Source organism: Diabrotica virgifera, chromosome 9 (genome assembly GCF_917563875.1).
Source record: "Diabrotica virgifera virgifera chromosome 9, PGI_DIABVI_V3a".
In the NCBI taxonomy this organism is placed as follows: Eukaryota; Metazoa; Arthropoda; class Insecta; order Coleoptera; family Chrysomelidae; genus Diabrotica; species Diabrotica virgifera.
The window spans coordinates 225,669,733-225,696,969 of NC_065451.1; the positions used below are offsets into that span (position 1 = coordinate 225,669,733).

A 27,237-nucleotide genomic window follows, 5' to 3' on the forward strand; every position below is an offset into this window, starting at 1 on the left:
GCTTTACCCTACTAATCAATCACCCTGTATAGTGAAACTAACTTTCTGAAATTTTTAGCCCCCTAGAGCCTAATTAGGGTCTTTATGTTTTTATTTTTATCTCAGCTGCATCGAGAACTAGCGAAAAACTTTAAATAAAAAAGTTGTAAGCTTTAAAAAGTTCTATCCGATTTTTTTTTAATTTTTGGCGGGAAATTTAAATTTTAGAACGATTTTAAAATTTTAAATGAGTATAAAAAAATAACTAATACATTCGTTTTCACGAAAAAAATATATAACGTGCATTTTTGCATAATATTTCACCCTGAATTTTTTCAAATTTTTAAAATTGGTGAAACGCACCTTTAAAAATAAACCGCATTTTTTCGGTTTTTTTTTTTGTTTTTGATACAATTTTATACATGTTTTTCAAAAAAGGTAACACCGTCACCAGAATAGGTAAAAAACTGAAAAATAATTGGGGTTTGCTTAATAAAAATTTTTTGTAATGCCATCCATTTTCAAGACACAGGGCGTGGAAGAAAACAAAATTTTACACATTTTTTACGATTTTGCCGAAACTACTCACAACCTTGTAATAAAATTTGGCGAATTTTAAGAGGTAGTTGTTGTGCATTTTTTGACATACAATTAGAATTTTATATTTATCATTGGCGCACATAGGGGTAATGGTCTAAACTTTTTAAAGAAAAAGATAGTACGCCACTGACATATTTCAAATTAACAATCGTTTTTGAATTCCTCGTTCAATTTGTGGCAAAAAATCTATCTTCCTATTTTTTCATATGACGCGCCATTTTTTTGAAACATCTTAACCCTTACAAAGTATTCGAACTTCTAGTAGTTTCTACATCTACATAAACTCGTACATCCATTATAAAAACTAATTCGAATACTTTGGAGGCGTTAAGATATTTTATTTTTTGCAGCAAAACGGCGCGTCGTATGAAAAAATGAGAAGATAGTTTTTTTATTGCAAATTGAACGAGGAATTCACAATTGATTGTTAATTTGAAATATGTCATTGGCGTACTATCTTTTTTTCTTTGAACAGTTCAGACCATTACCCCTATGGGCGCCAATGATGAATATCAAATCCTTAATTCGATGCCTCAGAAGCCAATCGGTGTAAGTCAATAAGTGTTTAAAATGAGATACTAAGATGTTTCTAAATGTAGTTGCAGAAATATAAGTAATTATTAAAAACAAATAAACCGTCTTTATTTATCATACTCATTTAAAATTTTATTAAAAAAGCACAGAACTTTTTAAAGCTTACAACTTTTTTATTTAAAGTTTTTCGCTAGTTCTCGATGCAGCTGAGATAAAAAATAAAAACATAAAAACCCTAATTAGGCTCTAGGTGGGTCACATTACCACTAGGGGGCTAAAAATTTCAGAAAGTGAGTTTCACTATATATGCTAAACGGTGACCTATATGGAATTGGAATCGAGTTGGGGACCCGTGTTGAGCTGCCCCCCCCCCCCACTTGCAAAAATCAAAAAACAAATAGCCCTGATTTATGAGCTCTCATATTCCGCAAACTAAAAATTTTGAGCTCATTCCACTGAGCAGGAATTTGATACTTTAGTGGAGGGCTGACTCAGCCCCCCCCCTCACCACTTAAAAATAGGAATATTGAATCGGTTTTTGCGGCAGAATTACGAGCTATTTATGAGCTCTTGAAATTATATAGTTTCGATTTTTGAGCTCATCCCCTTCACCCCCAAACAACCCTTTAATTGATTTAACTTAAGAGAAAAATGCTGAGAAAACCTAAAATATATAGTATTGCGGATATAATTCCTATAACTTGTATACTCTAAGAATAAACTATTAAATCACGTGCATTTCGATTATTGAGCTACAGCCCCTTCGCAAGAAAACCACCCTATCTTCCCGGCTTAAGAGAAAGTTGTACTTAAAATGCATTAAACTAATTATTTGGCGACTACATATCATTGAATTATTTATAAGCTTCCAAATTACGCGCATTTAGATCAGTAAATTTCATTTTATTTTGTATAGTGCAGTCACTGAAGGTAAAAATCAACGATTACCTTCAATTTCGGTGAACCTTCATCGATTTTCACGAAAATTGGTCAGTGGTTAGAGGATACGTCAAGAAACAAAGGTGACATGGTACCACCTTGCGCCTTTACCCTGAGGGTGGATACCGCCCCCTCTCGGGGGTGAAAATTATTTTATTAAAAATAACTGCACAAATCAATAAAAGAACAAATTAAAAGCAAAATTTATTATTTAAATTTAATAAAATAAGTCAATACTTTTTAAGTTATTGAAGATCAAAGATTTTAATTATCCGTGAAAAAAATTCATGTTATGAAGCGGTTTCGTAAATCACTGAAAAACTGTAAGTTTTTACAAAAAAGTTAATAGTAGTTTAATTCGTATAGCTTATATTCTAAGAATAAACTCTTAAATCACGCGCCTTTCGATTATAGAGCTACAACCCCTTCGCAAGAAAACCATCCCATATTCCCGGCTTAAGAGAGAGTTGTACTTAAAATAATTTAAATTAATTATTTGGCGACTACATATCGTTTAATAATTTATGAGCTTGCAAAATATACGCATCTCAATTATTGAATTGCCATTTTCTTTCTATAGTGCAGTCACTGAAGGTAAAAATCAACTGTGACCTTCGATTTCGGTAAATCTCCATTCATTTTCACGAATTAACAATAACAACTTGGGGTTTTAACCTGGGGTATATGTCATCCCTTCTCGGGGGTGAAAATTACTTTATTAAAAATAACCCCACAAATCGAGAGAGGGACAAATTGTAAGCAAAATTTGTTATATAATGTGATTAAAATAAATCAATACTTTTTGCGTTAATAAAGATCAAATATTTTAATTTTTGTGAATGAAAATGCATGCTTTAAAGCGATTTTTCATAAATAACTCAAAAACTCATAAGTTTTTACAAAAAACTGTTCATCACTAAAATTGAAGCTAATAAAAAATATAATAAATTGATTACTTGAAAAACCCTTTAATGTTAATTTAAAGTAAGTTATTGGTAATTAAATGTATAATTTTTTCTGCGACTTTTCAAATCTAAGGATTCAAGATTAAATAACGGGAAAGATATGCATTTTATAACACTTAGGTACTAAATACTTGTCAAAGTACTTAGAAATACCTATCAAAAATGAGCAATTTCATTCAATTTTTTTATTCAAATTTTCGTGAAAATGAATGCAGATTTACCGAAATCGAAGGTCATAGTTGATTTTTACCTTCAGTGACTGCACTATAGAAAAAAATGGCAATTCAATAATTGAGATGCGTATATTTTGCGAGCTCATAAATTATTAAACGATATGTAGTCGCCAAATAATTAATTTAAATTATTTTAAGTACAACTCTCTCTTAAGCCGGGAATATGGGATGGTTTTCTTGCGAAGGGGTTGTAGCTCTATAATCGAAAGGCGCGTGATTTAAGAGTTTATTCTTAGAATATAAGCTATACGAATTAAACTACTATTAACTTTTTTGTAAAAACTTACATTTTTTCAGTGATTTACGAAAAACCGCTTCAAAACATGCATTTTTTCACGAATAATTAAAATTTTTGATCTTTAATAACTTAATAAGTATTGACTTATTTTAATAACTTTATATAATAAATTTTGCTTATAATTTGTTCTTTTATAGATTTGTGCATTTATTTTTTTATAAAATAATTTTTCACCCCCAGGGTATCCACCCTCAGGGTAAAGGCGCAAGGTGGTACCATGTCACCTTTGTTTCTTGAGGTATCCTCTAACCACTGACCAATTTTCGTAAAAATCGATGAAGGTTCACCGAAATTGAAGATAATCGTTGATTTTTACTTTCAGTGACTGCACTATATAAAATAAATTGCAATTTACTGATTTAAATGCGCGTAATTTGAAAGCTTATAAATTATTAAATGAATGTAGTCGCTAAATAATTAATTTAATGCATTTTAAGTACAACTTTCTCTTAAGCCGGGAAGATAGGGTGGTTTTCTTGCGAAGGGGTTGTAGCTCAATAATCGAAATGCACGTGATTTAATAGTTTATTCTTAGAGTATATACGCTATAGGAATTAAATCCGCAATACGATATATTTTAAGTTTTCTCAGCATTTTTCTCTTAAGTTAAATCAATTAAAGGGTTGTTTGGGGGTGAAGGGGATGAGCTCAAAAATCGAAACTATATAATTTCAAGAGCTCATAAATAGCTCGTAATTCTGTCGCAAAAACCGATTCAATATTCCTATTTTTAAGTAGTGGGGGGGCTGACTCAGCCCCCCCCCCCCACTAAAGTATTAAATTCCTGCTCAGTGGAACGAGCTCAAAATTTTTAGTTTGCGGAATATGAGAGCTCATAAATAGCTCATAAATCAGGACTATTAGTTTTTTAATTTTTGCAAGTGGGGGGGGGGCAGCTCAACACGGGTGAGTTGGGGGCAGTTTTCATCATCTTACCCGGCTAGGCCCTTTGAAATACTTTATGCCTTTTTCACTTTGACGACAGGTTATTCATTGGTATCGACTCTGATTTGGAGCGTAGTCTATTAATATTTGTAACCTAGTTAATACGTTAGTCATTGCTGTGTGGAATTTCGTTTAAATTCTATGTATTGAAGCTACCAATAAGTAATTTTGTAAGGGCAATCAAATTATACATGCACCACATAGGCTTTGACGAACAATTCCCATATTTCACGTTATTTTCAATCATTTTACACCACTCTTACTGTATATTTAATTGTTCCAGGCCTAAAACAAAATACATGCGCATCACAAAAGACGAACATTTTAATGTAGAAGACCACAAACTATCAGACGCTCCCGCCAAATCGGAGGACGCCTGTTCTTACGATCTGGACGAGTGTGACGTCGCCTGGCTCAAAATTCTAAACGCTGAACGAGCTTCCGCCGGTTTGGGTCCTATTTACGAGCAACAACTAGAAAGGGTGATCGAAAGGTTGGAACTTTGTTGCTGGGATAAAATTCAATCTATACTCAAGAACGAAGAGGGATTGGGTAAGTTTATTATAAACTTCTTTGCTGTATATTTCGTATACTTCAGTCAACGAGAGCAAAAATAGAATATTATAGTTACCCATAAATTATTGCAGAAAATCTTGAATGGGTTGCATGTGAGAGTTCATTTTAAATGAAGTAAAAGTCAGACTTACTCTCAAGACTTTACTCTACTTTTAAAGAGCGAAACCGGTCGTCGGAAGTTATAATAAAGATTGAGAGTAAGTCTGACTTTTACTTCATTTATTGCAGAAAACCTTATCTTAAGCTTATTACAGAGCAGTGGCGGTTGGTATATAAGTGCTGCGGAGCTGCAGAACCACCAAAATAATCCAAACAAAATTACTTTGAAAATTAAATAAAAAATATCACTACTTATAAAATCTAAATTCATTTAGATGGTTTTCGTGCATGGCCGCCTTTATTTTAATCTGTCGTCCGTCGCATCTCATGGCGATAGCAAGTCCCACTTATTTGACCGGACCGGTGCTACTCCGAGCTGTGAACTGTTAAAGATATCCCCGATAACACCCGCTCAACCCTCGCCTACACTTTTCAGGCGACGACTGAAAGCAATATTTGAGCTGCATTTGTCGCAGTTCGAACTAGTGTGTAGAAACCTACGTTTATTGTAATTTTAAATAATCGGTGATCGCGACGCGACGACTGTTAAAATAAGTTGTCCTGCACGTAATTCGGTATTTATATTAAGTATATGAGAATAAAAGTGCTGTTCAGGATGGATGTTATTTATAATTTGATTAATGTTAAGAGATTCTTTAAATATTCTTATGAGAAAAACTAGAATTAAAATGCAAAGGACGTCCTTTGCCGGATATTAAAATCGAAAAAGAAGGATCAAGCCGAGGGAAAAATTACAAACGACAATTTAATTGCGATATTTATACGAGAAATAGTTGGATATGTGGCTGCAACAGAAAAAACGCTCTTTTCTGTTTTCCTTGTGTACTCTTTGGAGGTGATAAGTCATGGACGCAAGTTGGTGTAACAGACTTAGTACATTTAAGTGATAAAATAAAAAAGCACGAAACTTCTAAGCATCATTTGCACAATCAAATGGAATATGCTTTATTAGGCTCCGTGAATATTAAAGAACAGTTAGATTCTGCATACTGGATAAATATTCAAAAATTCAATGAAGCTGTAACAAAAAATAGGTTTGTTCTCTCAAAAATTATAGACTGCATAAAATTTTGTAGTGTTTTCGAATTGGCGCTTCGGGGACACGACGAGACACAAACATCCGACAATCCTGGAATTTTTCGCGGCCTCATAAATTTTACTGCTGAATTGGATAGAACTTTAGCACAACACTTGGAAGAATCGACGGTTTTTAAGGGCATTTCTAAAGAAATTCAAAATGATATTTTGGACTGCATGTTGGAATTATGCCAGGATAAAATTTTGGAGGAAATTCGGGAATCTCCATATCTAGCTGTCATGGCCGACGAGACTACAGACATTTCAGCAAAATCACAAATGGTTGTAGTATTTAGATATTGTCGAAATGGAGCACCGGTAGAACGATTTTGGACATATTTGGTACCTTCAAAATTAAATGCAGATACTTTAAGCAAAAACATTTTCAGTGTTTTGGATCCTATCCTGGAAAACTCAAATAATAAACCAATTGCTCAGAGTTATGATGGGGCAGCGGTCATGTGTGGACAGCACGCAGGAGTTCAAGCCAGAATCAAAGAAAAATATCCATTTGCTCATTTTGTACACTATTACGCGCATCAATTAAATTTAATAATGTCTAAGGCTTGTTCCGAAAACTCTCAAGTTAGACTTTTTTTTGGAAATTTAAATGAAATCCATACCCTTTTTAAAAATTCGCCACAACGAGTGGCAGTTTTAGATAAAATCGTCCAAAAGAAAATTCCTCATGGCGCTCCAACTCGCTGGAACTTCAATATTCGAACTGTTAATGTTGTGTTTGAACATCGATCTTCTTTTATCGAATGTATGGAAGAAATAGAAGAATCGTTTGATAAGGCAGCTGTCTGTAGTTCAGCGTCTTCCATTCGAAGAATACTAGTGGATCAAAATTTTGTTTTTTGGTTAACATTTTTCCATCGCATAATGCCACAAGTAGACGTTTTGTATAATGCCCTTCAAAAGACTAAAACGGATCCTTTGGAAATCGATAAAAAGGTGACAGATTTCGAAAGATACATGAATTCAGTTAGAAATTCAATAGATGATACCATTGACCAAGGTTCTAGTTTATGCGTTGAACCATTACCAACTAAAAGGTTACGGAAGGATAACAGTCCAGTAGATCATCGGAGAGCATCTATCGAAGTTTGTGATATAATCATAAATTGTGCAAATGATAGATTTGCTTTTAAAAATCACCTACTTGCAACTTCATTGCTTTATCCTGAGCAATTTGATAATTATTGTGCTAATTTCCCAGATGATAATTTAAGCCTGACTTGCGCGTCATATCCAAATTTAGATAGGGAGCGCTTGAAGACTGAATTATCTGTTATTTATTTTAGAAGAGACTGTAGAGACATTAATGGGGCAATACCTTTTTTAAATTTTTTAATTGAAAATAATTTAACAGAGCCTTTTCAAGAAACTGTAAAACTGCTTCAAATTCTAATTACAGTGCCCATGAGTGCGGCAGAAGCTGAAAGGTGCTTTTCGAGTTTAAAACGGATTAAAACATTCTTGAGAAATTCCATGACTGAAGACCGACTTGTAGCATTAACCATGTTGTCAGTAGAAAAAACACTTATAAAAGAAATACCAAACTTTAATGAAAAAGTTATAGACAAGTTTGCTTTAAAAAAAAATCGACGAATCGAGCTTATTTATAAAAAAAATAATATATTTGGCTCTGTGTGTAGTTAGTTCGTAAGACCCTATAATGCAATTATTGTTGTGGCGATTTTGTTTGTAGTGTTTTTTCGTTTGCATTCCTTAGTTTCGCGTATTTATCGATAAAATTCTACTAAAAACATAAACTATAAAACAATTACTAGTGTGCCATAATGTACTATTGCTATTTTTGATATAATTGGATTTATCTTCAATTTGAAAAGAAGAAAATCGTTAAGTTCTTTATTATTTTTTAATAGATATATAATGAATAAATATATGGTATAAAATATCAAACTAAAAGCCTCGTTGTAAAATACAACGATTAAAAGATATTGAATTAAAAAAAAACCAAAAAATACTGCAGAACTACCAAATTTTTGAGTCACCAGCCGCCACTGTTACAGAGTAATTTATATTTGAGTGGTGTCGTTTCTGGCACAGGTAGAAAGTAATAAATGTTAATCTATTGTATGTTTAAATATTATACCTGCTGTTCAGTATATCTCAAAATCCTTCAGCATGTCCAAAAAGTCTCATTTCGGCTCCCATATCTCGCTTTGTCTACAAGATTTATGAAAAAAATCTCTTTGTTTTTTTATAAGCTACAAAAATGTTTATTACACTTCTTCTTGTTAGATGCATAGTTTGTAATTGGAAAAAACCGTCCGAAAAAGCCACTACCAAGATAAAAGCGTATTTGGCATAGAGTAGACTTTGTTTCCTTAGCTATTCCCTACTTACTGTGAAAATATCAAGTAAATTGATACATTAGGACAGAATTTGGAGCCAATTACCGTCATTGACTGCACTAGTAGCCCAGGGTGTTTTTTTATTTTTTTTTATTTATATTTATCAACGGGCAAGCCCAATTACAATTAATGTTAAACTATAAATTCATAACACTGACTAAATCTAGGGTTACAATACAAAAAGTTAATCTGTATTATTATACAATGCAATACAAAAGTTATCTATATCTATTACTCAAGCCAAGAGTACACAAAACCTGACGCAAGAATTAATCAAAGGTTGCAAAGAAATCTATGTTGTAATATTCATTGGCTAGTCTAGCAGTTCTTGAAATGAAGTTGTTAAATCCATAGTTAGTGCGATGTATAGGGTAATGGAAACTATTTATAAATCTGGTAGGTCTAGATGGAACATGTATATTAATTTTATTGAGCAAAGAAGAAGCAGCAGCTCTACCATGCAGAATATTGTAAAAAGTAATAAGATCTCTCTTCTTATGACACATAGAGATGGGTGGCATATTTAATGTAGCAAGTAAATCTGTATCATTGTAGTTGTCCAAGATGTTTAATTTGAAAGCAATCTGTTTAAGGAATTTATGCACAACACGACACAAGGTCTCAATATGCACACCATAAAAAGGTGACCATATACAGGATGCATACTCAAGATGGGGACGAACTAAAGAGCAATAAAGCGTTTTTAAGGCAGTAATCCCAGTAAAATCCTGTGTGCTTCTTCTGATAAAGCCAAGCATCTGAAATGCCTTGTTGACTACGTTATTTAAGTGATCAGAAAGTTGTAGAGTTGCATCCAAAGTAACACCAAGATCCTTGATGAAAGGTACAGTATCTAGACAATGCTTACCAATCTTGTATTCAAAATTGATTGGGGATCTAGATCGAGAAAACGTAATGGATTTGCATTTAGATGAATTCGGACTCATCCCATTTCTTGTACACGAGTCCAACAAATTGATTAACTCATATTAAATTTTATCACAGTCATTGGGAGATTTAATCAGACAGCTCAATTTTAAGTCATCGGCAAACAGCAAAAAAAAGGGAAGAAGAAAAATATTCATGAATATCGTTTATAAAAATGTTAAACAGAAGAGGCCCAAGATGTGATCCTTGAGGAACCCCTGAAGGAACAAGAATTGATTTGGAAAGAAAATTACCAATTTTTACTATCTGTCTACGATTAAACAAATAGCTGCTAAACCAAGAAATCATTGGTTCATCAACACCAATTATTCTAAGCTTATGGACCAACATACCATGAGACACCCTGTCGAACGCCTTGGAGAAATCAGTGTAAATTGTATCAACTTGATACCCCCTCTCAAGGGAGTCAAACAAAAAATCTACATAAGTTAATAGTAAGCTCAGTAGATCTATGGGGTCTAAACCCAAATTGTTGATCGATAAGTTTAGGCTCGAGTAAATGAGTTAAGAAGTCACAAACCAGACTCTCAAACACTTTGGGTATCACACCAAGGACGCTAATAGGACGATAATAATTACTAACTAGAGATTTATCCCCGTCTTTAAATATAGGCGTAAGAAAACTTTCTTTCCAGTAATCTGAAAAAACACCAGTTTGAAGGGAACAATTAAATATGTAATACAATGGCCTGGAAAAGTTAAAACTGCATTTCTTTAGGAACAAAGGAGGTATACCGTCAGTGCCTGGGCTCTTATTGATATCAAGAGAAGATAGCTTGGTGTATATTTCTGATATTAAAATTTTATGATTAGTGATATGAGTATTGGATGAAGATAGTTCATGATTGGGCATATTGAGATTACTCTGAGAATAAACTGTGGAAAAATAATCAGCAAACAAATTTGCAATATCTTTGCCTGAGCTACAATATTTGTCGAGTTATTTAAGTCCATTAGGAAAAGCACTATTTTTTCTTTAATTATTAACAAAAGACCAGAATTTCTTGATATTTGAAGATATAGCTGTTTCAGTAGACTGAACATATTGTGAGTAGCATTCCCGAGTCAGATCCTTGCACAATTGTCTAACCCTAGAAAACTCAAAGTAGTCATTCACAGAACCAGTTGACTTATATTTTTTGTGTAATTTTTTCTTTAAGATGATAAGATTTTTAGATCCTGAGAGAACCATATTATTGGGAATTTTCTGGCTGAAAACTTCTTCAATGGTACAAATTTATCTATAGCTATAAAAATAATTTCATAAAATATATTTAGCATAGCCTCGAGATCCGCGTTAATAAACAAAATGTTCCAATTAAACTGGTCTAGGAATAAGGAAATATTCTGATAGTTTGCAGACCTGAAATCTCTGTAGTAACCATCAAACTCGAGTTCAGGTTCATCATAAGTCAGATTACATTTAATGATAATTAAGAGTGGTGGAGTTGAACGACTGGAGGAACCAGAAAAAAGTCTGCTAACTCCGTTTCTGCTAGGTGGTCATTTGTCAAGAAAAGATCTAAGAGACTGTTGTGTATTGTAACATGATGATTACATTGGAAAAGGTTGTGGAAACTGCAAACATTTGACATAATCTGGATGCAAGACCCTTCCTGTAATGATGCTTCATCTGCAGTAGCAACAGAACTAAAGGGACCATTTTGCCAGAGAGCATGAGGCAAATTAAAATCCCCAACGATATGTAGACTTACCCTAGGCATCAATAGAGTGAGCGAGTTCAGTGTCTCAGAGAAAGTGGTATACGACTATGCCGGAGAGTTGGGAGGTAAATAGACTGCTCCTAATATAAAACTAAAAACACTGGATCCAACCTTAATGAAGACCTGTTCAATGCTATCTGGTACTTGGAGATGAGTACTTGGTATTGACTTGTGTACAGCTATTAGCACTCCTCCTCCTCTCTTGAAGACACTGGTGTTAGCAGGGCGGTCACAACGATATATGTTAAAATCAGTAAAGCTCAGTTCAGAATCGTTAATGCCGTTATGTAACCAAGTTTCTGTCAAGACATATTATATGTCATGTTGACATGCTGGTATATTATGCAAAAGATCCCCTAAGTTAGTTCTTAAACCTTGTGTATTTTGGTAGTAAACAGAGATACTATTTGTGTTTGGAGAGCTAATTAGTTTTTTTTAAATAATCTTTGGGACACCTTGATGGTACACAATACGAATATAATTTTTTTTAATATTGTGTTTTACAATGTTTTTCTTTCGGATTTTTTAATATTGTGACATTTCAGGTATTGAATACGATGAGAACGTCATCTGCGACGTGTGCCGTTCTCCAGATTCTGAAGAGGGTAACGAGATGGTGTTTTGTGATAGTTGCAATATCTGCGTTCATCAAGCCTGCTACGGTATCACAAGGATACCAGATGGGCAGTGGTTGTGTTGTACTTGTAATATCGGAAAGAAGCCTGAGTGCGTGTTGTGTCCAAATAGAGGAGGGGCTATGAAATCTTTGAGGACTGGTCAAAAGTGGGCTCACGTCTCATGTGCGCTCTGGATACCCGAAGTTAGCATTGGTAAGTCTCTTGTTTTATGAGCTGTACAGTATTATTAAGTGTTAACAAAGTAATCTGAAATATTTTTGTGGGCGATTTGTCACAGTTTTAAGACTAAAAATTCCTATAGACATTTGTGATAAGTTTTGTCGTTCTTAATATCTTCTTCTTTTGGTATCTACGTGCAGCGATTACAAATTGTTAGGGAAGAAATAGAATCCTTAAGCTAAGGGCCGGTTGTTCGAACGCTAATCAACAATGGTCATTATGAAATATTTAATTACTCTCACCAACTGTCAATGTCAACTTTGTTTGGGTTGCTGAAAACATAATTAATTATAATTATGAAATTACTTAATCAATTATGTTAATAATTGTTATGTTAATTGATTAACTAATCTCATAATTATAATCAATTATGTTTTCAGCAACCCAATAAAAGTTGACATTGACAGTTTTGGTGACAGTAATTAAATATTTGATAGTGATCATTGTTGATTAGCGTTTGAACAACCGGCCCTTAGAGTATCAGCGCCTTTTGAAAAGTAGAATGGATGTATGTAAATTGCAAATTTAATTTAGGTTAGATAAAATTCAATATACCTTATTGAATTTATACTTTTCCTAAATGCTCAATCAATAACGAATAACATTCTAGAACTGGAGGATTGATAGGTAGTTGAATATGGTAGATGTAATTGTAGTATCGGCTGAACACTGGAGGAGAGCAGACGAAGAATAATTTTTAATGTGAATAGTATAGCCATAGTTTGCTGCATGCATGTAGAGACAAATAAGGTGGAGGGTAGGGATAGTTACAAGGAGTTGTGTTGATTATTATGAAATCTATAGATATAACACAAAATGTTAGTGCCAGGAAATATATGTTTTAATGACAAGTCTCAGAAAACCATATTAAGAGGTTATCAGAAAAAAGGGAAAATCTTCAGATTGCAGTGGCTTTATTTACAGTGTACAACAGGCCTTGTAGGCCTAGGAAAAAAAATGACATTTGAAATACTTTATGCTGTTTTTACATTAAAGTTCTTGACAATAGTTCCCAGTTAATCAGGCATTATTGATAAAACTGAAACCTATTCGCGGTGTGCAAGTACTTGGAAGGGATACGTGAAACGATCGTGCGCGAATAGCGGAGAAATATTGCAACTTTCTTAAATAATTCATATTGTCAATTGAAATTGTCAAATTGATATACATTTCATATATATTGTCATTGAGAGAGAAAAATTATATATTGCTCCACAATATTGATATGATATGCAATTATTATATAAAGGTAAATTTAATTAATTGTATTTTGCTTGCAGTACTGCATTGTAATAACTAATTTTATTTACTACATACAATTGTTTACGTTTTAATAACATAACCTGAATCTTATTTTTTCTTCTTATTATTTTTTGGGCTATGGCCTTGACAATTATCCAGTAACCAGGACTAATATAATTGGCCAATATAATTAAAAGTGCGAATAAAGTTGCGGAGCGTAGAAATAGGTGTCGCTTTGCCGAACTTGCACGGTCCCAATACAGTGGTGAGCGTGCTAATAACCGGCAAAATATCGCAAAACATGAAAAACGTATTAAGTTGTGAGATAAAAAGAAATGAAACTTGCAGAGGTGGGAAATTTAACGATAAAAACTCATAAAAGATTATATTCTATTTATTGTTTCCCACATTCCCACCTTTAGCCGTATCAGACGAGTTTGGCAACTGCCACTGTGACAGTGACAGTTTTAGTTAACATATTCCTCTGATATGTCTAAAGATGGGAAACACAAAATATAATGTAAATTTATAGGTTTTTATCGCTAAATTTCCCACCTCTACAAGTTTCATTTTTTTAGCGCGCTCATCAGTGTATACCTTTTCTATAATAGCCTAATAAAATAAAAAAAGTCAAAAAAAAAGTCGTACAGGTTAAAACAAATTTTATATCAAAGTTAAGGTGGGTACAAAAGATATTTTCAAGAAAGTATCCAAATCATACAAGGGGATCATTGTTTAAATAATTAAAAAGGGATCATTTTTGCAAAAAAAATACTTTTTTAACTGCTGAGGTAATTCACTTATCAATGAAGATCTATGGGATTTTTTTCTACAAAGCTGAAGGGTAAATCTTTCACATAAGACTTACTAAATTAAATTTGACCCCCTATTTATTTAAATAATTGTATATAAAACTTAAAAAACAAATTCGCAAATAATTATTTTTAGCGTTTTAAATAAGCACTATAAAATATCTTATTTTACAGACTAAGTTGCGCTATGTTACCAGTATTAAGCAAAAAAAAAATTGGTCAAAAAATATTTAATATTTTTTGAGATATTGAAGTTGTTTATTAAATGTTACTATATTTTCAATTGCAAAAACGCGGTTGTTGCCAAAGAAATATTCACCTGATGAGATCTCATTATTTTTATTTTTATGTATATTGTCGATAATTGTATGGATACATTCAAATTTCAATTAAACTTCCCCCTAAAATGGCATTTGAAAATCATACAAATTTGTTTATAATTTGTTTTTTTAATAACGTCGCGGGGATTAAGTATTTTAAAATGTCGTTTCGATAATTGGGTTCCTGGGAATTTTTTACTAATTAACACAATTTTTTTGTCGTTTTTTCTTCTTCTTTTTTTTCCTTGGAGTTATATTACTACAGGCCCTTTTAGGGTTAAATTTTATTAAGAATGTCGAGTGTATGAGATCTAGATTGTAGACCTAAAAATATTAAGATTTAACTAAAATCTCTTAAATAAAATGTGGCTACTTACTGAGTTACGGGGTGTTTTATTTAAAAATTTAAAAATTATTGTTACCAAGTACTTTAAAACTATTTAACGTATCCTTATCATACTTGGCAGAAAGTGTGGCTATTATACACCCTACTAAATTGTGATTAATAAACGTTTCTAGCTAGTGCCAGAGGCGTACGACAGGGGATAGTGAATGATTGACCCTTCCCAAATTCTACGCCACTGAGTGAATTGCTATTTTAACGAAATTTTTCGATTCTCCAATACTTTGTATGTAAATAACTTTATTGGTATCGATAAAGTCATCAGTTTGAGAGATATTGGAAGTTTAAAATGAATGAATGAATGAATCAAAATAACTATGCCGTTTCATTTTTAACGTCCAATATCTCGAAAACTAATGACTTAATCGTTACCAGTAAAGAGTATATTATTTACATATAAAGTATTGGAGAATCGAAAAATTTCGTTAAAATAGTAATTCCCTCAGTGGCGTAGAATTTGGAAAGGGTCAACCATTAACTATCCCCTGTCGTACGCCTCTGGTAGTAGCTAGAAACTTTTATTTGCCACAATTTAGTAGACTGTATAGTACCCACACTTTCTGACAAGTATGATAAGGATGCGTCAAATAGTTTGAAAGTACATAAAATAATTTTTAATTTTTAAATTAAACACCCTGTAACTCAGTAAACAGCCACATTTTATTTAAGTGATTTTAGACCAATCTTAATATTTTTAGGTCTAGAATCTATAACTTAGAGATTCGACATTCTTAATGAAACTTAACCCTAAAAGGGCCCGTAGTAATACGGGCGTACGACAGGGGATAGTGAATGATTGACCCTTCCCAAATTCTACGCCACTGAGTGAATTGCTATTTTAACGAAATTTTTCGATTCTCCAATACTTTGTATGTAAATAACTTTATTGGTATCGATAAAGTCATCAGTTTGAGAGATATTGGAAGTTTAAAATGAATGAATGAATGAATCAAAATAACTATGCCGTTTCATTTTTAACGTCCAATATCTCGAAAACTAATGACTTAATCGTTACCAGTAAAGAGTATATTATTTACATATAAAGTATTGGAGAATCGAAAAATTTCGCTAAAATAGTAATTCCCTCAGTGGCGTAGAATTTGGAAAGGGTCAACCATTAACTATCCCCTGTCGTACGCCTCTGGTAGTAGCTAGAAACTTTTATTTGCCACAATTTAGTAGACTGTATAGTACCCACACTTTCTGACAAGTATGATAAGGATGCGTCAAATAGTTTGAAAGTACATAAAATAATTTTTAATTTTTAAATTAAACACCCTGTAACTCAGTAAACAGCCACATTTTATTTAAGTGATTTTAGACCAATCTTAATATTTTTAGGTCTAGAATCTATAACTTAGAGATTCGACATTCTTAATGAAACTTAACCATAAAAGGGCCCGTAGTAATATAACTCCAAGAAAAAAAAGAAGAGGAAAAAAAGACAAAAAAATTTGTAAATTAGTGAAAAATTACCAGAAACCCAATTATCGAAACGGCATTTCAAAATATTTAATACCCGCGACGTTATTAAAAAAAAACAAATTATAAACAAATTTGAATAATTTTCAAATGTCATTTTAGGGGGAAGTCTAATTGAAATTTGAATTTATCAATACATTTATCGAAAATATACATAAAAATAAAACTAATAAGATTTAATACAGGTAAATATTTCTTTGGCAACAACCGCGTTTTTGCAATTGAAAATAGAGTAACATTTAATAAACAAATTCAATATCTCAAAAAATATTAAATATTTTTGGACTAATTTTTTTTTATTAATACTGATAACATAGTGCAACTTCTCCTGTAAAATAAGATATTTTATAGTGCTTATTTAAAACGCTAAAAATAATTTTTTGCAAATTTGTTTTTAAAGTTTCATGTATAATTATTTAAATAAATAGGGGGTCAAATTTAATTTAGTAAGTTATATGTGAAAGATTAACCCTTCAACTTTGCAGAAAATAATCCTATAGACCTTCATTAGTAATTGAATGACCTCAGCAGTTAAAAAAGTAATTTTTTTGCAAAAATGACCCCTTTTTAATTATTTAAAGAATGATCCCCTTGTGAGATTTGGATACTTTCTTGAAAATATCTTTTGTACCCACCTAAACTTTGATATAAAATTTGTTTCAACCTGTACGAATTTACATTTTGTTTTACATGTAGTGAAATTTTATTTTACTAGACTATAAATAAAAATATAATTTCTCTGCAAATTTTGAAGAAAAAAAAGATGCACGGAACTTGAACTATATCACTTAATGGTCTTCACAGGCGTCACCCGACCAAACATGTATTTTTTTAAAATAATTTCAAGATTCAATCTGCATACGCTTGATAGAAAATTACCTCTAATTTCCCTAAATTAAGTAGCACATACAAATACAACAAAGTAAATCTTAGCTTCAGGGGACATGAGATTCCTGGAGTGAGTTAGGTGATTAGTATTCTTTGGGAGAGGACCCACAACCTGCCCCAAACAAAAGAGAGTGTTGCAAATATTGCAGAAAACCCAGATATTTTTATAAATTTCTAAGTCTTGGTTGTGCATTGTACATATGTAATATACAGTGATGCGTGCGAGAATAACCGGCAAAATAGCGCAAAAGATGGAAAAATTAATATGCACAAATAAAAAGAGATGAAACTAGTAGAGGTGGGAAATTATCCAAAGAAATAAATTTACACTTTATTGATATTTTTCCACCTTTAGATGTATCGGATGTCCAAAATATGTACGTCTAAAGGTGGGAAACTATCAAAATAATGTAAATTTATAGGTTACTATTGATAATTTCCCATCTCTATTAGTTTCATCTTTTTCTATTTCACAACGTATTATGTTTTCCGTCTTTTCCGTTATTTTCCGGTTATTAGCATACTCATCACTGTATAACAGCATGCTGCAAGAAATGCGCTGACTGAATTTGATTACCAACATTAACTGTATAGACTTTTTGAAGTTATACTTCTTTAGGCTCGATTTCATTGAGGGTGAAATTTTATTAATCTGCGCGCATGCGCACACAGGCAGTATGGAGTTAGTTACTAAATGTTTTAATTTATGTGTGTATCAGTCCAGAAAACGTATGGAAAGAATATATTAGTGTTTTTAAATATATTTTTCTACAAACGTGTTAAAAACGCAATTTATAGCACTCCATAGGAGCGTTAAAAATGCTACTTTAAAGCAGCAGTGCTTTAAAAATTTTAAGGCACTGCAGTTAAAAGTGAATTGTCAAATTGTGAAACGTCAAAATATTTATATTTCATTTATTAACATTAATATTAATAATACAACTTGCGCAATTTGGAAAAGGTGGTTTAAAAGGTTTTTTAAAATTTAATTTAAACTGTATTATTGCATTTTTAACACGTTTGTAGAAAAAAACTATTAAAATTTGTTAGAATATACAAAAATAAAAGTAGATGTTATTCTGATTTACGTATTGGCAATATAGGCAGTTTTGATGTAATGTCAAGAAAAATATAAAAATGGAATGTCAGTCAAGTTCAAGTAAAAGTTTTTGTAGGTATTTATAGGAATCTTTCACACGAAACTTTCACATACGTGTCTTAAAATTGTACTTTTTACATTTATATCATAAATAGGTAACTATTATTATAATTTTTGTGTATTTGGACTTGTCTACCTCGGGAATAAGATAAGTAATAATATTTAAAGTATTTTATAATTCACTTCGTCTGTTTGTCACTATGTCCGAGAAATCTTGTAGCCCGGATAAACAAAAGGGTATAGCTCAGTGGTAGAGCGTTGGACTGGAGATCAAGAGGACTCCGGTTCGAATCCTGGTGTTTTCTAATCCTTTTTTAATTTTTGGTATTGTTTTAATAAAAATTTTTGGAAAGTAGTAAGTAAAAATTAATTTAATTTTTAAATAAAATACAAATAAACTGTCCGAAAGTATATTTATTTCATTGAAATCATATTTAGAAGTATAACTTCTTACGTGCGTACAAAGTACACACACATTCTTTTTTTTAAACATTGTTGTTTGTTAATTATTACAATGTTATTTAAAATGAAATATTTACTTTTGTTTTACCTTTTCTTTATTTTTGTAAACAAAAAATAAACGCAGAATGATGAAAATTTTTATAAGCTTGTTTAAAATCAACTAGTTTTGATGGGAAATGACTGAAATAAGCCACAATTTTACTAAAAAAATGCGTACTTAAAAAAATGCTATTGACGCTTATTTCCCATCAAAACTAGTTAATTGCAAAAATGCACAAGAAAATAGCTTCAGAACAACTTTAAGCTTGTTTATTTCTAACAAATCTTGAATATTGTAATTGTATTGAATCAGCAATTATAGAAATACATAGCGGATAAATAGTTAAAGAAAATTTATTTCATTTTTATTTTTTTCGCAATTTTTCATTTTGGTCCTTACAGGCCTCACCCGTGTATTATTGTGCATAATTTTATTTCGCTGTCCATTGGAAGGTTAACTTTAGGTATATACAGGGTGTTAGTAAATAAGTATGAAAAATTTTAAGGGCTAATTCTACATGAAAAATTAATACCAGTTTGCTCCATAAACATATGTCCGCAAATGCTTAGTTTCGGAGATACGGGGTGTTGAAATTTTTATTTCAAACTGCCAATTTATTTATTGCTCTAAGACCAGTTGAGCTATGAAAATGAAGTTTGGTGAGTTTTAGGAGGTAGTTATTACGAATTTTTTGACATACAATTTAGAATTTTGTATTCATCATTGGCACGCCTACGGGAAATGGTCTGAATTATTTTAAAGAAAAAAATAGTACGCCACTGAGATATTTCGAATTAGAAATTATTTTTAAATTTCACTGAATCACTGTCTAATTTATGATAAAAAACCTCTCTTGCCTTTTTTTCATATGATGCACCGTTTTTATGCAGAAAAATAAAACATCTGGCGCGTATTTTTCATTTCTTAATACATCATCAAGAACTATCCAATATAATAATACTAAACTAGAACAATAACAGAAAATATTACTAATAAGATTTCAACTAGGTGCAAAGCTGCAAGAAATGTTTAAAATGATCTCCTTTACAGATAACAGAAAAATTTTATATTCATCATCGGCGCGCATACGGGTAATGGTCTGAATTTTTTGAAGAAAAAAATAGTACGCCACTGAGATATGTCAAACTAAAAATCATTTTTGAATTCCTCGTTCAATTTACGATAAAAAATCGTTCTTTCCTTTTTTCATACGAGGCGCCGTTTTTATACAAAAAAATAACATCTTAACGCTTACCAAGTATTTGAGGTAGTTTCCATATGCATAGAAACTAAGTTCAAATACTTTGTAAACGTTAAGATGTTTAATTTTTTTGCATAAAAACGGCGCCGCATATGAAAAAAAGGCAAGAAAGATTTTTTGTCATCAATTGAACGAGGAATTCAAAAATGATTTTTAGTTTGACATATCTCAGTGGCGTACTATTTTTTTCTTCACAAAATTCAGACCATTACCCGTACGCGCGCCAATGATGAATATAAAATTCTTCTGTTACCTGTAAAGGAGAACATTTCAAACATTTCTTGCAGTTTTGCACCTAGTTGAAATGGTATTAGTAATATTTTCTGTTATTGTTCTAGTTTAGTATTATTATATTGGATAGTTCTTGATGATGTATTAAGAAATGAAAAATATGCGCCAAGATGTTTTATTTTTCTGCATAAAAACGGTGCATCATATGAAAAAAAGGCAAGAGAGGTTTTTTATCATAAATTAGACGTGGAATTTAAAAATAATTTCTAATTCGAAATATCTCAGTGGCGTACTATTTTTTTCTTTAAAATAATTCAGACCATTGCCCGTAGGCGCGCCAATGATGAATACAAAATTCTTAATTGTATGTCATAAAATTCGTAATAACTACCTCCTAAAACTCACCAAATTTCGTTTTCATAGCTCAACTGGTCTTAGAGCAATAAATAAATTGGCAGTTTGAAATAAAAATTTCAACACCCCGTATCTCCGAAACTAAGCATTTGCGGACATATGTTTATAGAGCAAACTGGCATTAATTTTTCATGTAGAATTAGTCATTAAAATTTTTCATACTTATTTACTAACACCCTGTATTTAATTGGACATGTCAAAATGTATTACACATCTTGTAGGAATCGTTTGTCTTAAAATTAATTAACAAATCGACAACAAAATATTTCAAATTACTTTAGAAACGCCCTATATACTATTTTAAAATATTTTTTTGTGTTGTCAGTTTCTGTATATAATACACTCCTGTCAACATAAATACTTTTCGCTAAGGTTTTTACAATTTCTAATTTTTAGGATGTGTTGAAAAAATGGAGCCCATCACTAAAGTATCCAGCATTCCGCAAAGCCGTTGGGCTTTGATATGCGTCCTTTGTCGAGAGCGAGTCGGCGCGTGTATACAGTGTTCGGTAAAGACTTGTAAAACCGCATACCACGTGACGTGCGCGTTCAAACACGGCCTCGAGATGCGAGCCATCATAGAAGACGAAAACGCGGACGATGGCGTCAAACTTAGATCTTATTGCGAAAAACATAGCAAATCTAGTAAAAAAGAAAAGAGTATATGTTCCGGATCAGAAGATGATGATTGTAAGAGGAAAAAACGTAAAGATATGACGTCAGAGGAGAAGAATCAAGCGCGCGCGATCCGTCTGCAAGAGATAGAAGCAGAATTTTTTAAACACGTTTCAGTAAAAGACATTCATTTTAATCTTGACAATGACGCCTTAATATATATCTATAACTATTGGAAATTGAAGAGGAAAGCTGGTTTTAACAAGCCTCTGCTTCCACCGAAATCAGAAGACGTCGACATGCTTTCTCACAAGAGAGAGCAAGCCGACGTAGAAAAAATGAAAATGTTTGTACAATTAAGACAAGATCTAGAGCGGGTTAGAAACTTATGTTACATGGTTAGTAGAAGAGAAAAATTGTCGAGATCATTCTTCCGAATGAGGGAGCAGACGTTCCATAAACAAACCGCAGTGTTAGATTCTTCTCCGTCATTACCTCCATCTGTGATCGAAGCCGTCATAGAAGCTAATCATGGTCCTTCCATTTATGACAGACTTTACTCACATAATGAAGCAGAAGATCATACCAACGACTTGGAAGCTATCCTGGCAAGAATAGCTGGCAAGTCACCGGCACATTCGGGAGACGAATCCAAAGTTGAGGTTAATGGCTTATTCAAAGATGTTAAAAATAATCCCTACAAGAAAGTGTACTTTAACGGTTCTTCCAAACGAAGAAGTGCCAGTTTATATGGCAGCAGTATGTCGGAACCAAGCAGTAGTGACGAAAAACCAAAAGATAACAAAGAAAATAGATTGCACACCGATAGCGAAGAAGAAAAACCTTCTGTGTCTAGCACAACTAAGAAAAGAACTATACCGAGAAAGTCTAATAATGTCAGTAAAGTTGTGGAGAGAAAGAGGCGAAAGAAGCATAATGCTCCGGTTAAACACGGTTTGGATACTAGCAGCGAAGATGACATTAAAGATTCCAAGAAGGATTGGAGCCAATTTTCTAGGTCGAGGTTAAGTCAAATGGATAAAGAATTAGGTGATTCGGCTAGTGATAGCGACGAACTGATGATGCCGATCAAATCGCTAAATAAAGAAGACAGTCATAAATCGACTGCGAAGTCCATGTCGTCAATATACTCGGACACGGATAGCTCCGATGATTCAGGTAAAAACGATGATAAATCGTCCAACGCCACTAGTGATTCCCAAAGTAAGCTACGTACAAAGGCAGCAGTTAAAGATTTCTCCCACAAACCTTCTAAAGGAAACAAAAATAGTAATAGTACTACGACAGAAGTTAAAAAGAAAGCTAAACCGGAAGAGGCTAAAAAAGAGAAGGATTCGAAGAAGAAAGATTACGTACCTTCTGATCTCATTGTTCCTCAAAGGCAGGCGGCTAAGAAAGCTACAGAAAACCTGAAGACAAATACGACTTCGAGAGCTAAAGAACACCCTACTACCGTCGAAGAACCACCACCGAAAGTGGAAGAAAAACCAAAGCAGAAATTAAAATCGAAACAGGTAAAAGATAATAAAGATAAAGATGTTAAAGAAAAAGAGGCAGAAGTGAAGGAAAAACCATCAAGAGAAGTCAAAGAAAAAGAAGTAAAAGACATCGTAAAAGAGGAGGAAACACCTAAAGAAAAGGAAAAAGAGAAAGAAAAAGAAAAGGAACAACCGCCAACTAAAGAGGTTAAAGAAAAGAAGAAAGATAAGAAAGAAGAAAATAAACAAGCCGTGGATGTGTTTGACATCGATAAAGACATTGAAAAGATCGAACCTCAAGAACTACTCTATGTACCACAGCGTCAAGCTGCTAAAAAGGCTGCCGAACATATTAAGAGTGGTCTAGGAAAGCCAGTTGTGCCTCAAGCGGCTGAAACGGGACCAACTCAAGAACTTGCAGACAAAGTAAAGAAAGAAACCGATGTTAAGAAAGTAGATACAACAAAGAAACCAGAAGTTAAAAAAGAGGTTGAAGTGTCGAAACCTGCGAAAGTATCTGAAATCAAAAGAAAGTCTTCCACTAATTCCAGCAGCAATTCGTCTTCCTCTACTAGCAGTTCGTCGGATTCGTCCAGTTCCTCGAGTTCTGACAGCGATGAAGAGAATCCCGATGAAAAGTCCAATCAACAGCAGCCGCGATCGGAGAGTAGCAAGCGGACAGTTGCCAAGGACTTGCCCTTTCTTGACAAGGGAGCCAGGTCTGCGGCAACCTCTGGTTCCTCAAGCTCTAGCGATTCAAGTCCTCCCTCATCACCCACCAAGAAAGCTAAATCCCCTTCACCACCTCCTACCCGAACAGACTCTCCATCGCGAGCCGCAAACGAACTTACCAAACCCAAGAGGAGTCCCGATAAGAAACAGCCTTCGGCGACTTCTAAACGTGAAGAACAACCACCGTCACGACCACCTAGAGGACGAGGAAGAGCTCCTAGAGGTCGTCCCAGGATATCGAACTCTGGTGAACGGCTCGGAGATGCTAATGTCAGGAGTAGAGATTTGTCTGATGGCCAACGTGTCGGTGTGGAAGGGGAATCGAAATCTACTAAAGGAAGAAAGGCCAAGCCAGCTCCACGAGATAGTGTGGACGAAAAAGACACCGTCAACGCCAAGTTACTCTCTCCGGTCAGGAAAACAGACAAGAAACTAAAAGATGCCAAATCGCCCGAAAACACTTCGTTAGAGAAAGATACCACAACTAAAAAGGTTGACAAAGAAAGTTCTGCCACAAAGGGTAAAATGGAAAGATTGTTTGGTACTCCAGAGATAAAAGAGGAGAAAGTAAACAAGGTTGAGAAACCTGAAAAGGGCAAGAAAGACTTGAATAAAGCGATCGACAATCTTTCAAAACCATCAGAACCAATAAAACCTCTGATAGCACCAGAAAAATTAACTATACCCGATAAAAATAATATTGAGCAAAGTAATAAACCAAACAAAGCCACAGAAAAGCCAAAACCGATTGAAGAAAAGAAACCACCGGAAGAAATCGTCGCTGTCAAACCAAAATTGGAAGAACCTAAAATTGAATTATCGTTGCCCGATCTTACCGAAAAAGTTACCAAACCAGTCGAAAAACCGCCGAAAACAGAATCATTAATTAAATCACCCAACAAAGAATTGAAAGAACAGCTCGAAAAGAAATCGGAAATTAAAGACGAAAAGAAAATATCAGCAAAGAAACCCGTTAGCAAGGGTAGAAGTCTAGAGGACATCGCTAATAAACTATCGAACAGCGAAACCAAAGAAAATAAAATAGAAATTAAGAAACCACCAACACCTAAGGCACCAATCTTTAAGGCAACCGATGAAATAACTTTAGCTGATAAGATAGTGGATGACCATTTACAAACGCACAAGGCAAAAGATCTCTTTAATCGCCAGGTGGAAGTTGTTCAAGAAGCTTTTAGTGTCACACCAGATGTAACGAAAACGTTGTTAAATGATCTAGAAGCTGAGAAGAAAAATTCGTTGAAACCAGCAGGTATAACCAATCAAGTTTTGCAGAATCGTTCTATATTCTCTCCACAACCACATATTAAAGATAACGATTTCTTAGACTTGGTTAATTTCGACGACATGGGAATCACCAAAGATGACGATTTGATGAAGAGTTCCCTCACTTGGAACTTCAACACTAGCAATACTATAATAAGAGAAGATACAAAAGAAGATAGCGCCAGAGAGACTTTGAATCTTGTAGAGAAATTGAGAATGGGACTTTCGAAGAAGTCTGGTGTGAGTGATATAGATGAGCCGACTACGAGTGAAGTCGAATTCCCTCAAGAACAACCACAACTTGTAGATCACATGAACAAAGACGCCAAAGAGCCATCGAGTGTAGAACTAGAATTGAAAGTTCAGGTGACGGAAGTAGCTCCCTCTAAACCGTTCCCGGAGATCAACAAAGACCAACAGCAGGACTACAACTACTTGAACGTTCCTTCTGAGCTGCCTAAAGATATCGTTCACCAAAACGAAAGTCTTACGGATCATACGGCGCCTGTGCAAGGTGATGAGCGTTGGGTGCCACCTAGCGACAATTACCCGAACGTTCAAGCGGTGGACCCGCGCAATTATATAGACTCATTGGTGCCATCGATGAGTGCCGACTCCAGCGTACCGTCCATCGTCCCGGAACCGGTAGTACCTCATTATTTGGAGCAATACGCGAACAACGCCACCGATAACAACCAAGAGAATCACAAGAAACAATTGAACTCGTTACCTGCCCAATTAGAAGCTCGATTGCAAGAGGAGGTGATCAAGACTCATTCGCCTTCGTTGCAAGAGAGAATCGACAGGAGAATATCGCAGACGCCTCTCATTGATCCTTCGTCCATGGATTGCATGAATAGTCCGATGCCGTACGCCAATATTCACCCGCAAGCCAAGTGGGCTGACTGTGAAGTCATACCGAATCGAAGGTAAGGATTCTTCTTTTTTATTTTACTTTTTAGTTCGTTTATTTAAAAATATATATATACGTACTTTGGACATAGTTGAGTAGGGACAAACAAAAACCCGATGTTTTATCAATTCTACTTTTCAAGTATCTCCAATAAAAATAATTTGGGGGATTCAAATCGGGCGAACAAGGAGGCCATTCATTACTACCTAATCTACCAATCCGTCGTCCGGGAAAAATTCAAGGATCCGGAACGTGAAACTATGCAGTTACCAAACGTTTCGTGCAATAAATCAATTGTTACACGAGCTGTGTGACATTTTGCGTCGACTTTTTGAAACTACAGCTTCTGCACATCATGGTTGTTTAATTGAGGAATGAAAAAGTCAGTAACCATGGTTCTATAGCGATCACAATTAACTAACATTCTGGCCAGTATCGTTTTTGAAGACGTACGAACCAATGATTCCACCAGCCCATAAAGGACAAAAAACAGTCAGTTTTTCTGGATGTAAGGATGTTTCAACGTACACTTGAGGATTATCTTCACTCTAAATAAGGCATTTTTGTTTATTGACCAAAAGTGAGCTTCGATGCACTGCTGTGCGCTATCAAACTGCTGTGCACGATGCATGGCGGATAGACTGATTCGAGTCTTCGTCTATGCTACGCGCTACTGCAGCATTGTACTACTTTTTCTGTACGCACTGTACAACATATCTGTAAATGCGTAGTATCATTTAGAGTAAACGTAGATGAACGATTATGTTGACGACATATTTGCACAATTTGGAAGCGTTGTTTAGGCGTCAATCTATCCATACTGAAATACCAAACCAAACTAAACATAAATCACTTGACAGCTGTCAAAATGACCGCCACTGTTGTCAACTTACATTTCTTGGACAATTCGATGTAAATATCAGGATTGAATTGTTTTGTAATGCCCCTTTGTCCGCTTCTTCTCGATCGACGATGGTAAATAAATGTTTGAGTGTGGAGTAAAAATATGGTTTTATTGACAGCTACTGAGTATTACAGCATAGATGTTGTTCAGGTAACTTTCTATGATAGACTGCGACCCAAAATAGTCCCTTTGTCTAATTTATAATCTCGTAAAAATATACAATTCATCGATCAGTTGCATGACAACATAAACGAACTTTGTAATCTTTCGAAAGCTTACAACTACAGTTTATTGAGGAAACTATTGCAACATGTACTAGGAAGTACTATTGGAAATACCACGATTTGGCAATTTATTTAGGTTGCAAAAGGTTAACTGGACTCTAATAATTAAAATA

General features: G+C 33.7%; 1 protein-coding gene across 1 annotated transcript in view; it reads left to right on the forward strand.

Moving 5' to 3' along the window:
- Window positions 1-27,237, forward strand: part of LOC114335159 (uncharacterized) — a 92,579-nt gene that overhangs the window by 18,994 nt on the left and 46,348 nt on the right. The window contains exons 6-8 of the mRNA XM_028285339.2: window positions 4,777-5,045; window positions 11,868-12,152; window positions 21,290-25,952. Of these exons, the coding sequence (XP_028141140.2) occupies window positions 4,777-5,045; window positions 11,868-12,152; window positions 21,290-25,952 (5,217 nt within the window). The remainder of the gene's footprint in view (window positions 1-4,776; window positions 5,046-11,867; window positions 12,153-21,289; window positions 25,953-27,237) is intronic.